Source organism: Emydura macquarii, unplaced genomic scaffold (genome assembly GCF_026122565.2).
Source record: "Emydura macquarii macquarii isolate MOO-44397 ecotype Brisbane River unplaced genomic scaffold, CSIRO-AGI_Emac_v2 contig_1483, whole genome shotgun sequence".
Classification (NCBI taxonomy): domain Eukaryota; kingdom Metazoa; phylum Chordata; order Testudines; family Chelidae; genus Emydura; species Emydura macquarii.
The window spans coordinates 2,174,525-2,187,405 of record NW_027131620.1 but is presented as its reverse complement, the minus strand read 5'-3'; the positions used below and the strand labels follow the sequence as shown (position 1 = coordinate 2,187,405).

Below are 12,881 nucleotides of genomic sequence, written 5' to 3'. Positions count from 1 at the left end.
CTGCGGGGTATCCTGGGGGCCCGCCCTCTGGCCGCCTGCGTCATCCTGAAATGCCAGGAGGGAGCTTAGCCATCCACGGGAGGGCACAGAGAGATCCACCTTCTGAGGCCCAGTGGAGGGGATGCTTGCAGGGAGGGCACCGAGGGGTTAAATGTGATTGGAAGCCCCTGGGCAGCCCAGCCAGCCAGCTGCAGCCTCCCCTCGCCAGGGCTAGGCACGCATCTTGCAGCTCTGTGCGCGGAGGCTGAGGACAGGAAGCCCCTCCCTGCTGGGAGATAATAGCGGCCTGACCCCAATTGCTGGCCGGCTGCGCGGCGGGGGTCCCAGGCACGGGCACCTCAAGCAGCCGTGCCGTAATGCAGCCTGGCATTGGCTGCACTTCGCCGCGGAGGCCTCGCGACAAAACTTTCCGAGGCCGCGGCCGAGAACCTCAATCTGTCACTGCACCTTACGCGCCCTCTGCCACCGATGGACTGGCCCCCCGCCCGCTGCACAAGCCCCTGGGCTAGGAGGCCGAGCCACTCCCTCCCCCAGGGAAGAACCGGTGGGGTTTCCTCCAGGGTTCGTTTGATGCCAGAGAGAATGGGGTGAGTGGGTGCCCGTGCTGGGCATCCAAAGACTGCTGCCCTCCAGCCCTGGCAAGCAGCGGGCGTCAGCTGGCAGGTCTCTCACCCCTAGGGTCCCTGGCTGTGCGCCCCAGCCCGCAGCAGTGGGTACACGTGCATGGTTCCCTCCTGAAATGTCACCCGCCACCCTGGAACCAACTGGCTCCTGCTAATATGGGCAGCAAGGAACCAGCCAGTGTCCGAGGGAACGTCCTGCTGAGACGCACGGGGGCAGCTCACTCTTCTCCTGCCCCCAAGAGCCTGAGCCAGACCCCAGCGTGACTCCAGCGCTTTGTTTCCACCCGCCTGCGTGTCTGGGCATCCAGGCCCCCACCAGCTCCTGTGCAGAGCGCTACTATAAAGCCGGGGACCAGCAGGAAAGTGTCAGCCCCGCCCAGCCCTGGAGGGGGTCACGCCGCAGGCTCCTTGGATCTTGGCTGCCTTGCACTGCTCCCCGATGTGCCCCCAACTCCACCGAGGAGGGCAGGCAAGGCCAGGGACTCTCGTGCATCTCCGGGCACCCCGCCCTTGGGCAGTTCTTGGGAGTCGGTGCCTCTCCTGTCCCACATTGTCTCCCCTTGACTGAGACACGTTGTCCTGACCTCTCTGTTAACCCCTTCCCGGCCGTGTCTCCCCATCTCCAGCCCACCCTGGGAACAGGCTCCTCCAGTCGCTCAGCCCCCTCCTGGCTACTTCTCAACCCCCCGTCCTTCAGTCCCTCATCATCTCCACTGCTAGCCCCACTCCTGGGACCCGACCCCAAGCTCCTCTTCGCTGCCCCCCGCATCCACTTCTGCTGGCTTCTGCCTTCCCCATGGGGCCGGCCCTGCACCATGCTCCCACCACTGCTGGGGGGCCATGGAATCACTCAGCGGAAGGGCAGTGGCTGGAGTGAGTGGGGCTGTGGGGCAGTGACATGGGAGAAAGTGGGGCAGTGGGGAACAGCAGCGGTGGGAAAATGGTGTCTCATTTCATGGGCCATTTGTGGGGCTGTGCAGATCCCCTGCTGGGTTGGGAGTCCTCTGGATGCTGGGTTTCTCCAACCCGCCCCCTTGCAGACCCTGAGATCCCCGCTCTAGAGGGAGAGCCTTCTCCTGGAAGGGAACTGCTTCTCCAGAGAGTCGGATCCTGGGATCCCAGCCCCACCCACCCTAGCTGGGCCAGACCAGTCACTCTCCCGCCAGTCCCAAGATCCCAGGTCCAGCTGCTGCTCCAGGCAGCGTCTATGTGGAGTCATGAGAGACTTTCCCACCGGCGCACACGAGAGGAAGGAGACTCTGGCGGTCGAACCCCCGTGGCGGGGCCTCGCCGGGATCTGCCTGTGACCCCTTGCAAAGAGCTCAGAGAGCCTCCGCTGACAAGCACCGGGGAAGCGCAAAGGATCTGACACGTCGTCCTTCCTAGCGTGTGTGAGAAGCTGGCCAGCAGAACGGAGGCCGGCTCAGCTCAGCTCAGCTCAGCTCTGCGTCCCCCGCCCCGCCTCGTCCCCGCAGGGATGCACAGCGCTTGCCGTCGCAGGAGACGTGGGCCCAAGCCTTAAAGCTCAGGGCCGGATCTGAATTTAACCAGGAACTCCCAGCTGTCTGCGTCTGGGGATGGGCCAGCTGCAAAGTTCAACTCTGGGTCCAAACCTCCTCTACGCTGGGCTGTGGGGCGTGGATGGGACCATCGCCAGGGGAAGCCCTTCCTTGCAGCAGCAGGGAGCTGGCAGCCGACCGTCTTTATTCCTGGCTGCACGCTGTCGCTGGAATCCAGCCGGCAGTTTTGCGGCTGAAGCCCAGGCTGGGCGAACCCTGGGCGCTCACTTTCCCATCGCTGTGTAAACTCCCCAGGAGCCAGGGGAAGGAGGAAAGGCAGGGCACACACTGAGTCAGGAGGGGCTGGGTTTACACAGTCACTTTGCTGCCCTTGTACTTTTTACTAGGGCCAGAGCCGGGTAATGGGAGCCCTCTGCTGACTCGCTCGGATTTCACACCCCACCACAGGAGCCGAGCCGGTTGCTTGGTGCCCTCTGCTGGATTGCCCTTCAGAGAAAGGGGGGGTTGTTCCCCTCAAACCAGGGGCAGCCAGGGCTGCGGGAGGTCACTGCCCAGAAGTGTCGAAGGCTGGAGAGACGCCAGCGTGGAGTCTGTGCTAGGGGCTGCAAGACAAAGTCCTGCTATTCTCGGCGCGTCAGACCCGGCCACCCCCACAGCTCTCACTCCAAGCCGGGCAAGGTGCCCGGCGTTCCCTTTCCCAAAGTAGCTACCGGCTCTGGCAGCCCTGGATTTTGGAGGCCCATCTGCAGTCCCCTTGGGCCGAGCACGGACCCTCCAAGCTCTGCCAGGAAGTCTGGGTAAATAGCATAGCCACAGGAGAGCCATGAGCGGAGGGGACGTGAAAGCAACGTGAGAGCCACAAGCCGAATTCAGCCCTGGGCTTGGGGCTTGGTTGTTTTTTTCCCCCCGATTTGCTATTCAGAGGAAAAAGTCATGACGAAAAATGACAAGCCAGCTGAGGTCTGCAAAGGGCCCATCAAGACGATCCCCATTTAGTTTAGTCCAGGTAGGATGCAGGACAGGAAATGATATAGTGGGAGGTACAAGACATCGCCTCAGAACAGAACAGCTGGCCTCATGTAGACAATATGTGTGTGTGTGAGAAAGTCGCACGATCCCCAGAGACAGATGGACGGGCTCTTCTGGGATCCCAAGACAGAGAAATTCTCCTGATCTGGAGAGAGAGAGAACACAAACCTAGATTCTCTGCTAATGAATTCAGCCCCTCAATATTCCTCTTCATTCCCTCATCTCAGTCCCTGTCTCTGGGGTTTTATTAAACAGTCCCAGGCTGTGTCCTGGACGCTGACATCACTGACCTGCAGCCCTGAACGAACCGGAGCGACATGAAATACGCAAACGTTCTTTTAACGGTTTTTCCGATCAAATTCTCCCGCCCCAACTCAGACCTGACACACAGCAAATCTTTCTCCTCCCAGTTATACAGGATGCCTGTAATATGTCTGGATAAACGTATCCCTTCAGGGCAGGCCCGCCCCTGGCAGACATCTGCAGGCAGGGAACTGATGGTGGGTAAGTTGACTAGAAATGGCTGGGTGGAAGATAAATGAAACAGATGCATTGTTTGCCATCTGAATTTGGAGAGCACGTCCATCCGCAGGGGACACCAGAGACCTGAAAGGTAACTCCGTACTCTGGCTAACACCGCAGGGAGAGTCTGACCCAACCAGTGCAAGAAGCGTCACCAACTTTAGGAGCAAGGATGGTCGCAGAAAATTTTCCCTGCAGTCTCTGAACATGATGGATCCCAAAGAACGGGACTTGAAAATAACCGGCCCAGGGCACAGCTGGTGCCAGCGAGCACGTGAGCGCAGAGGAACGCGGGACGCCTCGTATCTCGCTGGGGAAGAAGCTCTGGGTCGGTACACTCGCCGCTTTGGAGAGCTGCCTGGGTTTGTGGAGGAGGATTTCAGGCTGTTCTACAGGAGGAGCTGCCAGCAGCCTTGCCACACACTGTGGCTTTCCTAGGAAGCAAAGGGTTTGGGGCTGACAGACACAGGTGGCAGCAAGGAGAGAAGAGAGACTCTCTGGACAGTGCCTTTGACGGGTGCCGGCGAGGCAGAACTGCACCATTCACTCTGCACCATTGTCAGCAAGGGCAGGTTCAAACCCTCTTCTTCTAAACTGTCTGGATCAAGTGCTGCCCAGAAGGCTTGGCCCCCCGTATGCCCAGATACCCCTGGCCCAGTCTCCTCCCACCTCCACTGGGCACTTGGGCTTCTTCTTTCTGGTTTCTTAGCTGATTACATGTAAAACCCTGGGCTGGAGTCTGCGCCGAGTGACAATGGCTAACCTGGAGTGTCTCTGTGTTCCCAGCCGTGCGGGGAGACCAGAGCCTGGCTCCTTCTATCTCCGGCCGTGAGGGAGGCCCAGTGAACTGCACATTCTTTCTCAGCTGCAGGGTCACAGCCTCCTCCATAGCAGGATGAGCTCTTTGCAGACCATGGTGGGCCTGCGTTCTCACTGATCGCTGATAACAGCGCAGGCTCTCGGCCCACACTCACGTCCTGTATGTATCCCTCTGTTAGCTGCAGCCCTGCTTGTTGGGGATTGTTGCCTGACTAGTAATTGCTACAGTAAATCGGAGTCTGACCTTGGACACAAACATATCACTGTTAGCAAGGCGCCTGGCTGCATCCCGTCCTCTCTTTGTCTCTTTGTGTCCATTTGTGGGTCATTGTGTTGCTGTGCACAGCAATGCAGGTCCCACACTGATGAGCTCAGGACGTGGGGAAGGGCCCCTCTTCCCGTTCACCTGATGGGGACCCCTAGACTGACCATCATCGTCGTCACTTGGAAATCGGGACAGGACCAGACTCGGTTGCCATCGTGCTGAGTGTGGCATAAACACCCGCGTAGAAAGACTGTCGCAGTCCTCCATTCCCCACCCCAGGAGAGAGACCCACCATGCAGAGGCCAAGGATTCGACAGCCACGTTGCATGTGAGAGGAGAGAAAAAAAAGAACAAGATGCAACCCCAGCAGGAAAAGGAATGGAGGGAGAATCTGAAGAAACCCCCTTTCCCCACACCCAGCACACGGCGCTGCCCCTCCATCTCCCTATAATAAAGTCCCTGTCTGCATGCAGAAGGGAACGTCCGGGCACCCAAACAGCGGCTTTACAGATCTCGCCCCTCTCCTCTTCCCAACTCACCTGACCGTCAGTGACAGCCCCGGGAACAAAGGAGCCATTCAGTCATCTCTGCAACCCCTCCCACGCCCCAGCCGACAAGGATTTTTTTTTTTAATGTGTAAAAAAGCCCAGGAACAAAGGCAGTGATGAATGGATGGGGGAGAACCCCCCCGGCCCCCGCTCTGCAGCATCCAGGTCTGTCTCAGGGTTGGAGGCTTCACGGGTCCCAGGCCATTTCATGCCCCCAAAAGTCATTCATCAACTTCTGAGCAGAAACAAGCTCTTCTAAAGGGCACCAGAGGCTGCAGGCGGGTGTGGGTGGGGGCAGCAGCCCTGGTTTGATGAAGCAGAACCAGGAGCAGAACCACCCTATGTTCTGGGTTCTGCAGAACCACACCCCAGCCTCCTCGGCCCAGCTCCAGCACTGATGTGTTTATCTGCATGGGGGCAGCACCTAGAGACCCCAGTCAGTGATCAGGGCCCCCCTGAGACTGAATGCTGGTGCGTTGCTGCCAGCGTCTGTCGTCCTTGTAATATCTGTGTCCGGCAGTGTAAGGTCACATGTGAGCGGGTGTCTGGTGAGCCTCTGGGACCGTGTAAATCACCACCAGAGGGAGAGAGGCAGGAACTCCTGTGAAGGGCTGACCCTCAGCAGAAGTTGTTAGGCCCTTCCTAAAAGGAAAAATCCTTTGACAGCAGACAGGCTAGTGTGGAATTTCCCTACCTGTACCACCAAGAGGACAAAATACTGTTTGTTGTTATTCTGACTCCAAGTGAAGATGAGTCAAGCACGTAGACTCCTCCCTGCTGCTGAATTCGTAGCTCAACGTCCAGCTCATCGTCCCTGCAGCCAATGGGACAGAGTAACGGCCACTGGACTCAGACCACTGGCTATATAAACTGGGGCAGCCTGGGAGAGTCAGGCTCCATGAATGGGAGTTGGCCGAGCACTGATCAGCTTTAAAATCCAGGTTTCCTTCTCCTGCAAACGAAGTTTCTGGGCTGGGAATCCAGGATGCAGAGAGAAGAAAACTTCAGGTAAGACTATTGCATGATGCTGTGTGCGTAGAGCTGTGTGTCTACGTGAGCATGTTCTACAAGTTGACCTATAAATATTCACAGGAAAACATTTTAAATCACCCTGCGGTTCTGAAAGTAACCCACTTGTTTTGAAAAACAGATCAGAAATTCTCTTTCTTCTCACCGAACTCCTCCAGGGTTCTGGTGGGAGGAACTCTCCCCCGGTTAACCCACCAGTGTCACATTCCCCCTTTTGTCTGATCAGTTTCTTGGGGTTTTTAGGATCCTCCCACCCTGAGGTTGATAACAAGGGTCCTATGATTTTCAGCTGGAAAAAGATTTTTTTAGTGAGTGTTAAACCTTGCCTTGGAGGGTTTGAACAAGAATCTTGCAGCACTGGGCTACTGCATGAGAGCCAACAAACGAAACTGACTAGAAACAAAAGTGAGGCAGGCTTGGGTGTTTTCATCATCCCAGCTTAGTGGATAACCGGTGAATGCGCAGCAATGATCGTGCTATGTGCCTTTTTAAAAGTTCTGGCCTTTATAGCTATCTCTGATGCTTTTAATCATGCAGGATTTTGGATGCATTAAATCTGAACAGTCTGCTGTGCGAATGTCAAACCCTTCAAACATTTCTAGTTAGCTTCCGTACAACTTTTTAAAAAACTACAAGCCCTGAATTGTGACTTGCCTAGCACGATGGGGCTCAGATCCTTGACTGAATATCAGTCTAAAATGACAGGTAAACTCTTCTTCCGCACAAGCAAAGCTCTCCGACAGCTGCTGTCTTTAGACACTCAGGCCCTGAAGAGCCCCAGTTTTTTTGCCCCCGGCGTAGGCTGGTGCAAAAGGGTTTGTGCAGCTCAGGTCTCCAGGCTTGAAGGCTGGGCACATGGATCCCTCGGACGCCGTATCCTTGTATTCATGCAGCTTCGACAAATGTGAAGAGACGGCGCAGTGGCTTCTGTCTCACACCATGCAGCGACCCAAGTTCGCCATCGTCTGTGGCTCTGGACTGGGCATGCTTGCGGAGCCCCTGAAGAACCAGGAGTCCTTCAGCTACGCAGAGATCCCCAACTTCCCCAGCAGCACAGGTACCACGAGCACTCTCTGCTTCCGTTTGCTGCGGCGCCTTGATTCTGACTCTTAATTCCTCCAGGATAAGCTGCTCCCCTCCTGCCCTGGATACCCCTTCCTTCGGCAGCGCCAGCCGGGGGCATGACTTGTTTCCAGGGCTAATCTCCCAGTGTTTGCCAGCTGGCACTGGCCAGGAAGCAGGAAGAAAAGGTCAGCTCTGTGTTCCTGGGCAAGGCCACAACGTTCCTTCTCCTATAAAGAGAGAGGGCAGAGTAAAGAAACCCTAGCCTGCCCTGCCTCCTCGGCTAATGTCTACCTGGCAGGAAGAGGGGGGGTCACTCTGAGTGGGGGGGAAGGCGTGGGGCTGGTAGGCTGGGGAAAGGGAAGACGGGAGGTTGGTGTGTAGTCAAGGGTGGGTGCAAAATTGCAAACGGGCCCCTTTCCCCTTAGGACAAGCACGGCCAACCCCCCCCTTCCCATTTCACCTGCAAAATCTTCTTGCTCTTACCCCTCCCCCCCAACAAGAGTCCCTCACCTGTCCCCTTCTCCCCGCCAAACCTGCCTGTAAGCATCCACCCATGAAAGGGCCCTGGCTTCCCCTCTCAAATCTCTGCTGGCCCTGCCCCAAGAGTAGCTCTCCAGCCCTTTGCTGGATCCCCAGGGGGGATCACTGCCATGGGCAGAGGATCTGCCGGAGGCTGCACTGCTGTAGAGAGCTTTGAAACACTGGCTTGCTGGGAAAGGCCCGGGGGGCGGCTGCTGGGGAAGTGAGCCGGCGTTGGCACACCGCTGCACTCAGCCCCGGCTCGGTTGGGTATTACACATTGCCCACTCTCTCCGCAGCGCCAGGCCACGCTGGGCAGCTTGTCTTCGGGGAGCTGCAGGGGAAGCTCTGTGTCTGCATGAAGGGCCGGTTCCACATGTACGAGGGGTACTCTCTCTGGAAGGTAGGCTGGCAGGCACCAGGCAAGGGAAAAGCACAGGCGAGTCAGAACTAGGGAGCCGAGCAGAGATGGGCTTGAACCAGAGCTCGATTCCAGGAGGGTTTGGATCCAGGTCTAGACTCATCACCGGCTTGGCCCAGGGCGTCAGGGCTATGAGTGCAAATGCTCCCCCACCTGCTGGTGACAAAGGCAAAGAGAGGGTTAATGATCTCTCCTGTCCCGGGCTGGGCGTGGGGGATGTCACTCTGCCCTGCTGTAAATGGGCCCACACAGCATCCCAGAGACACTGGCCTTTGGGGACCAGGCTTTGCAGAGTCTGCCCTGGGCAGAAAGGCTCCCTTACAAATCTGCCTTGAGTGCAGCATTTGATGCACCAGCCTCCCGCTGGCTACTCCGGTGACGGGCAGACTCCCACCGTGCGGAGGAGCCAGTCTCTGCACCGTGCCTGTTTGGGTGTAGTACACGCCCTGCCATGGGCCAGTGCCAGCACCAGCCTCCCTGGGATATCAGGCACGGACAGTGGCAATATAGACTCCAAGAGGCAAACACAGCCCGGGTGGAAGTGGGCGACTCTCCTGCTGAAGCAGGCGGGGGTTGCACTCGGCTCCTGTAGCGCGAGGCCTTTGCAAACAGACAGGCTTCCTGACATGACGCTGTGAATCTGTGGGGCTGTCGGCACAGAGCTCCCTCCACTGGGGGTTGTGATCTCGCCGGTCAGGTCACGGCTTTGCAGTCCAAGAGAAGAGGCCATGGGTTGTGGCCTGAGGGGAAGGAGGTGGGGGGGGTGTCCCGGCGAGGGGCCCTCGGTGGCACAGACAGGGCGAATCTCCGGTTGCTAATGGCTATCTTTCCTTCCCCTGAGGTTACTTTCCCAATCCGAGTGTTCAAACTCCTGGGCGTGGAGATTCTTATTGTCACCAATGCAGCCAGGGCCCTGGCAGATAGTTACAGGACCGGGGAGCTGATGATTATCCGAGACCACATCAACCTGCCGGGCTTCTCCGGACAGAACCCGCTGCTCGGGCCGAGCCAGGAGAGGTAATTGCAGCCCCAGCCCCTGCTCCCTGGCTGGCGATCGTGCCCCAGGCTCACACCGCATCAAAGGCCCCATGTTACTTGGCATGGCATGGTGGCGACCTGTCGGAGGCCAGGTTCTTCTCCTTAAGGACAGCACCCAGAGTCTGTTCAAAATGCGGCGACACTGTCCCACGGTGTTACCTTCTGGTGGACAGAGCACTGGACTGGGACACAGGAGACCTGGGTTTTATTCCTGGTTCTGCCACTGGGCTGCTGGGTGACCCTGGGCAAGTCACTCCCCCTCTCTGTGCCTCAGTTTCCCCATCTGTAAAATGGGAACGATGATTCTGGCCTCCTTTGTAAAGCACCAGGGATCTACGGATACCACATGCCATAGAAGAGCCAAGTATCAGTGGTATAGTCCAACAGATACGGGGCTCTCTACCTCGCTTTAGCTCAGCTGCAGATTGCACTGAGTCCATCAGGAAAGCAAACCATTTATTCTCTTTCCCCTCCCTGCCTTCCGCAGGTTCGGGCCCCATTTCCCAGCCTTCTCCAGTCCCTATGACCAGGAGCTGCGAGCCCTGGCTCTGGAGATCTCGGAGAGCCTCGGCTACTCTTCGTTCGTCAAGGAGGGTGTGTACTGCATGGTGGGGGGCCCCAACTTTGAATCCGTAGCCGAGGCCAGGCTGCTACACATGCTGGGGGCAGACGCTGTTGGTAAGGAACCCCGGTGGGGACTGGCGTGAGCCAAATTCCGGTTCCCTCTGCCATCCTGAGGGGCCAGGCCCTGCCACCTGCCTACTTGGGCCGTGGCAGGTAGAGTGCCTGCTTCTCAGTGAGGGCCTCGCACTGCTAATGGTGCCCCGGTGCTCAGCCCCGTCCGCTGAGCAGCAGCAGCTCCCCCTGAAATGAAGACGGGCTGCGCCTGGCCCCGGGCCAGAACAGCTCCCCGCCCACTCCTCTGCAGCGCTCACGTCCGGGCTCCATGTGCACAAACAGGACGCCCAGAGCGGACGAATGCAAGACAGGCTGGGCCGCCCACGCCTGAGGTGTGCGATAGACACAGGTTAACACCCCAGCGGGGCTCGCCTCCGTCGGCAGTAGAGAAATGGAGTTGTGAGCCGCTCTTGGGGCAGCCCCTATAAGCCCAGCCTGCTCTGGACAGACATTACTAAACACCCCACCACCCTGTTTGTCGGAGCAAGGCTTTGCCCGGTGTTCTCAGCCACTGTTCCCTTTGCCCCTGCCGCCAACTGGCATGCGGGGTGCTGGGCAGCCTGGCTGCATTCCACTGCTGGACGGACCGGCTCTGCCGGTAAAAGGACAGCCGCTGGCCAGACGCACCAGGAGAGCCCCACCAGGCTCCATCCTTATCCTACCTTGGTGTATGGGTGCAGCGAGCACAGCTAACCCAGCCCTTCTCCTCCCCCAGGGATGAGCACTGCTCCTGAGGTGCTGGTTGCAAAGGATTGTGGGCTGCGCATCGTTGGCCTGTCCCTGATCGTTAGCAAGGTGGCGAAGGAGTACGCCAGCCGAGAAAGCGCCAGCCGCGAGGGCGTGCTGGAGGTGAGCCGGACGTGGGCCGCCCCCCTACAGACACTGGTCACGGAGCTGGTGAGCAGGATCGGTCCCAGCAGCCTAGCATGTTCTGGAGCTTTGTAGAATTTCGTGGAACCTTCCAGACAAGTTTAATACATTTGGGGGGGGGGGACGACACACGACACGACACACGACACGACACCCAAAGACGTTCCTCGCCTGGGGCGCCATTTGGTCTAAGGCTGCCCTGCTCGTGTGGACACTTGTTCTGGAAAGAGCCTTTCCCTGGTTTAGCTGATGTCATTTGGAATAAGTGAAAGAGAAAGTCACTCGGATTCCAGAATCAGTGTCCACGCAGGAAGTGATGGTGATTTCACTGTACGGTATAATTACAGCAGTACAACTCCCCCGGACACAAGCCCTTAGCTAAGGTCTGTGCAGCCCTTTGAAGGTAGAAAATACTATTTAGCTAAATGCGATGAATCTCTTGCCTGGCAGGCTGATGTGTCTGAGCCCACCCGGGAGAGAGGGGGGCAGGGAAGAACTGGGGAGAGCGATAGGCTATCCTGTGTGAAGGCAGTCGGAGACGGCAGGCTAGATTAGATGGAGCCAGGGCTGTGGATGACCTCTTGCAAGACAGAGAGAGCAAGGCCCGGTTATTGCCCGCATGCTGATCTGGGTCACTGCTGTGGATTGTCCATTTTCTGGTCCCTGCTGAATTGCCATGTGCTGAGGTCGTCACTCAGACACGCTGGTCACTGCGCATTGGGCCTGAATAAGAACTGCAATGCAGCGCTCAGATCTATATTGAAGAGAGATTTTGTTAGGCCTATAAACCAAGTAGCACCAGTTTAATGAAAGGCGTGACTTTAAACCGAGTGAGTTAAACCGCTACGATTTGTGGGTTGATGCTCTTAAATCGTTTTAAACCTTAAAAGTTGTAAATCTGGGGCTTGCCTGCACCGGAGGAAGTCAGTGGGTTACAATTCACACGGTTCATCATTTCAGTGGAAGGCTGTGTGCATTTCGGAGTATTTCAATATTGGTACAGTGTGGAATGGTACTGGCATAACTACAGGTGTGAATTACAACCTACTTTGTTATTTCAGTGCCATTGACCACGTAGACAAGCCTTCACAGGGGCAAGCTAGCCCATTATAACCTGTTTTAATCTGGTGTAAAGGGTGTCCACACAGGGGTATGTACTGGTTTAACTAAACTGGTGCAAGTTTGTGAGTAGACAGGCTCCCAGGTAATCAGTTGTTGGGTGAGGTTCTCTGGCCTGTTTGAAGTGATCCTTTCTGACCTTACCATCTAGTAACCCTCCCACGCCAGTCGCACACAGACCAGGCACGGGGGGGGCGTGTGTGTTGGGATTCTGATGATGCTCTCAGTTTTTTTTCCAATTAACCTTACATCTAACCGGGTAGGAATGAACGACTTTGTAACTAAAATGATTGACAACAGCCAATAAATATGGTGACACATACACGTCTCTGGATTGGGGGGCGGGGCGCACATGGGCAGGGGGCTTTCTGAAGAACAGCTGAATGAACATTTTCCCGGAGAAAGGCCGTGTCCGGCACCCAGCCTGCTCCAGCCCAGAAGTGCAGGGGAGTCCCTGCTTGCCCCGGCTGCTCCATTCTGTCTTTTTTCCTGACTGGGGCGCACTGGACACCCCACGTTCCTGCAGCCAGGCCTACCCCAGGAGCGCTTGGCCGGCACAGAGACACCCGCCCAGTGTGGACGCGGCTAGGCCGGCAACACGGGTTTAGCTCAACCTGCCCCGTGCATCAAACAAGCCACAAGCCGGCCGGGGCGCTGCCGGTCGGGGACCGCACGGGGGCGCTGCAGAGCTGTGGCCGCCCGGCCCTGTGGCGCGCGGGGGCGGCATTGCGACCAAGGCCCCGCCCCGCCGGCCGCGCTGCCGGGCACAGCGCCGGGGGGGGGCGGGGCTAGAGAGCCCCGCCCTCGCCCCTTCCC

At 57.6% G+C, this 12,881-nt stretch overlaps 1 protein-coding gene across 1 annotated transcript; it reads left to right on the top strand.

Annotated features, from left to right (window-relative positions):
* Positions 1-7,210: 7,210 nt before the first annotated feature.
* Positions 7,211-11,021, top strand: LOC137157248 (purine nucleoside phosphorylase-like). Its single transcript, XM_067554542.1, has 5 exons — positions 7,211-7,412; positions 8,239-8,342; positions 9,202-9,377; positions 9,886-10,076; positions 10,792-11,021. The coding sequence occupies exons 1-5, from the start codon at positions 7,211-7,213 to the stop codon at positions 11,019-11,021; spliced, it is 903 nt and encodes a 300-aa protein (XP_067410643.1).
* Positions 11,022-12,881: the final 1,860 nt, after the last annotated feature.

What these genes read in the sequence shown, in the direction of transcription:
- LOC137157248 (XM_067554542.1), top strand. Translation starts at nt 7,211, where the DNA reads ATGGATCCCTCGGACGCCGTATCCTTGTATTCATGCAGCTTCGACAAA. An exon ending in CAACTTCCCCAGCAGCACAG is followed by an intron (nt 7,413 to 8,238) that starts GTACCACGAGCA and finishes CTCTCTCCGCAG; the next exon opens with CGCCAGGCCACGCTGGGCAG. An exon ending in AGGGGTACTCTCTCTGGAAG is followed by an intron (nt 8,343 to 9,201) that starts GTAGGCTGGCAG and finishes CCTTCCCCTGAG; the next exon opens with GTTACTTTCCCAATCCGAGT.